The following is a 1,526-nucleotide window of genomic DNA, read 5'->3' as shown; positions in this document are numbered from 1 at the left end:
CAATCATATACATGCGAATGTAAAATAAAGCAAATAAGTACATCAAGCATTTTATTTATCATCTAGGGTAGTGATGCCATCAGGAGTCTCATAAAAATCAGCGGTATCCAAATAAGTCATTGTTAGGAGATTGTCTGCATGTTCATTATCGTTGAAAACTAAATTTACTTCAACATTCTTGCCTTTGTCCTTCAAGGATGCTTGATAAAGATCAGCTAGGTGTTTTGGCGTACGACAGGTACGTGACCAATGGCCTTTCATTCCATATCTGCAACATTGATTTTCAACAATCCCCTTTCTTTTACCAATGTTTTTCTCCAACTTCTGGTTGGGATTAGATTTATCATGCTTAAAAATAGGGTAATTTTGGATTTGAGATCCACGACCACGGGTTCCTTGTCCATGAGCAAAACTACATCCACGTCCACGATTACCACCTCATCCACGCCCTACACCTCGTCCAAGCCCATAATTGTATATTACCACATTCGCTTCAGGGAATGGGCGAGATCCTGTGGGGCGAGACTCATGATTCTTCATCAAAAGCTTCTTATTTTGTTCAGCAACAAGAAGACAAGAAATCAAATCTGAATATTTTATAAAACCTTTTTCACGATATTGTTGCTGGAGGAGTACATTTGAGGCATGAAAGGTTGAGTAAGTTTTTTCCAACATATCCGCATCAGTAATATTCTCTCCGCACAGTTTTAATTGAGAACTTATTTTAAAATGTGCGGAGTTATATTCACTGACGGTTTTGAAATCTTGCAGCCTCAAATGCATCCAATCATAACGAGCTTTTGGAAGAATCACAGTCTTTTGATGATCATACCTATCTTTTAAATTTTTCCACAATTCAAGTGGATTTTTCACTGTAAGGTATTCACTTTTAAGCCCTTCGTCGAGATGGCGGCGAAGAAAAATCATAGCCTTTGCGCGGTTTAATTCAGATTCTTGATTTCCATCTTTGATGGTGTCCCCAAGGCCTTGTGCAGCTAAATGAATTTCAATATCTAAAATCCATGATAAATAATTCTTTCTGGTGATATCAAGAGCCTCAAATTCAAGTTTGGTGAAATTTGACATATTTGAAAACTATAAAATTATGTTAACATTATATGAGTAAAAAAATAATAATAAAGTAATAATAAGATCTCATCTTATGCAAAGCAAATTCAATTAATATAAAGCAAATATAACACAATTCACATGTTATTCACATAAGAATATAATAAAATTTAGGCACTCTAGAGCAATGTATGTCCAGGAAAGTCACACACAAAAAAAAAGTCATTGTCAAAAATGAAAAGGAAAGAAAAATAAATAATCTCATCCCGTATTAAGAGAAAGCTAAAAAACAAATTTAAGAAATTTGTAACTAATACAAACTTGATATGACTACACAACCAAATAATATTATCTCAAACTTAAACTAAGACACATCTTTGTTAAGAAGCGTATTTGTTAAATTATAAGCACCAGAGCTCTAAATATTGAATACTTGTTTGGCTAATCAATTAAACCAG

The 1,526-nt window shown here is 33.7% G+C and overlaps 1 protein-coding gene across 1 annotated transcript; it reads right to left on the bottom strand.

Moving 5' to 3' along the window:
• Positions 1-438: 438 nt before the first annotated feature.
• LOC141715145 (uncharacterized) lies at positions 439-1,086 on the bottom strand. Its single transcript, XM_074518626.1, has one exon. It carries the CDS (start codon positions 1,084-1,086, stop codon positions 439-441), a length of 648 nt encoding a protein of 215 aa, XP_074374727.1.
• Positions 1,087-1,526: the final 440 nt, after the last annotated feature.

Source organism: Apium graveolens, chromosome 3 (assembly GCF_009905375.1).
Source record: "Apium graveolens cultivar Ventura chromosome 3, ASM990537v1, whole genome shotgun sequence".
NCBI lineage: Eukaryota > Viridiplantae > Streptophyta > Magnoliopsida > Apiales > Apiaceae > Apium > Apium graveolens.
Note: the sequence above shows the minus strand (reverse complement) of the source record. Positions and strands in the feature narration are given on the sequence as shown.

Coding starts and splice junctions, on each gene's coding strand:
- LOC141715145 (XM_074518626.1), bottom strand. CDS start 1,086: ATGTCAAATTTCACCAAACTTGAATTTGAGGCTCTTGATATCACCAGA.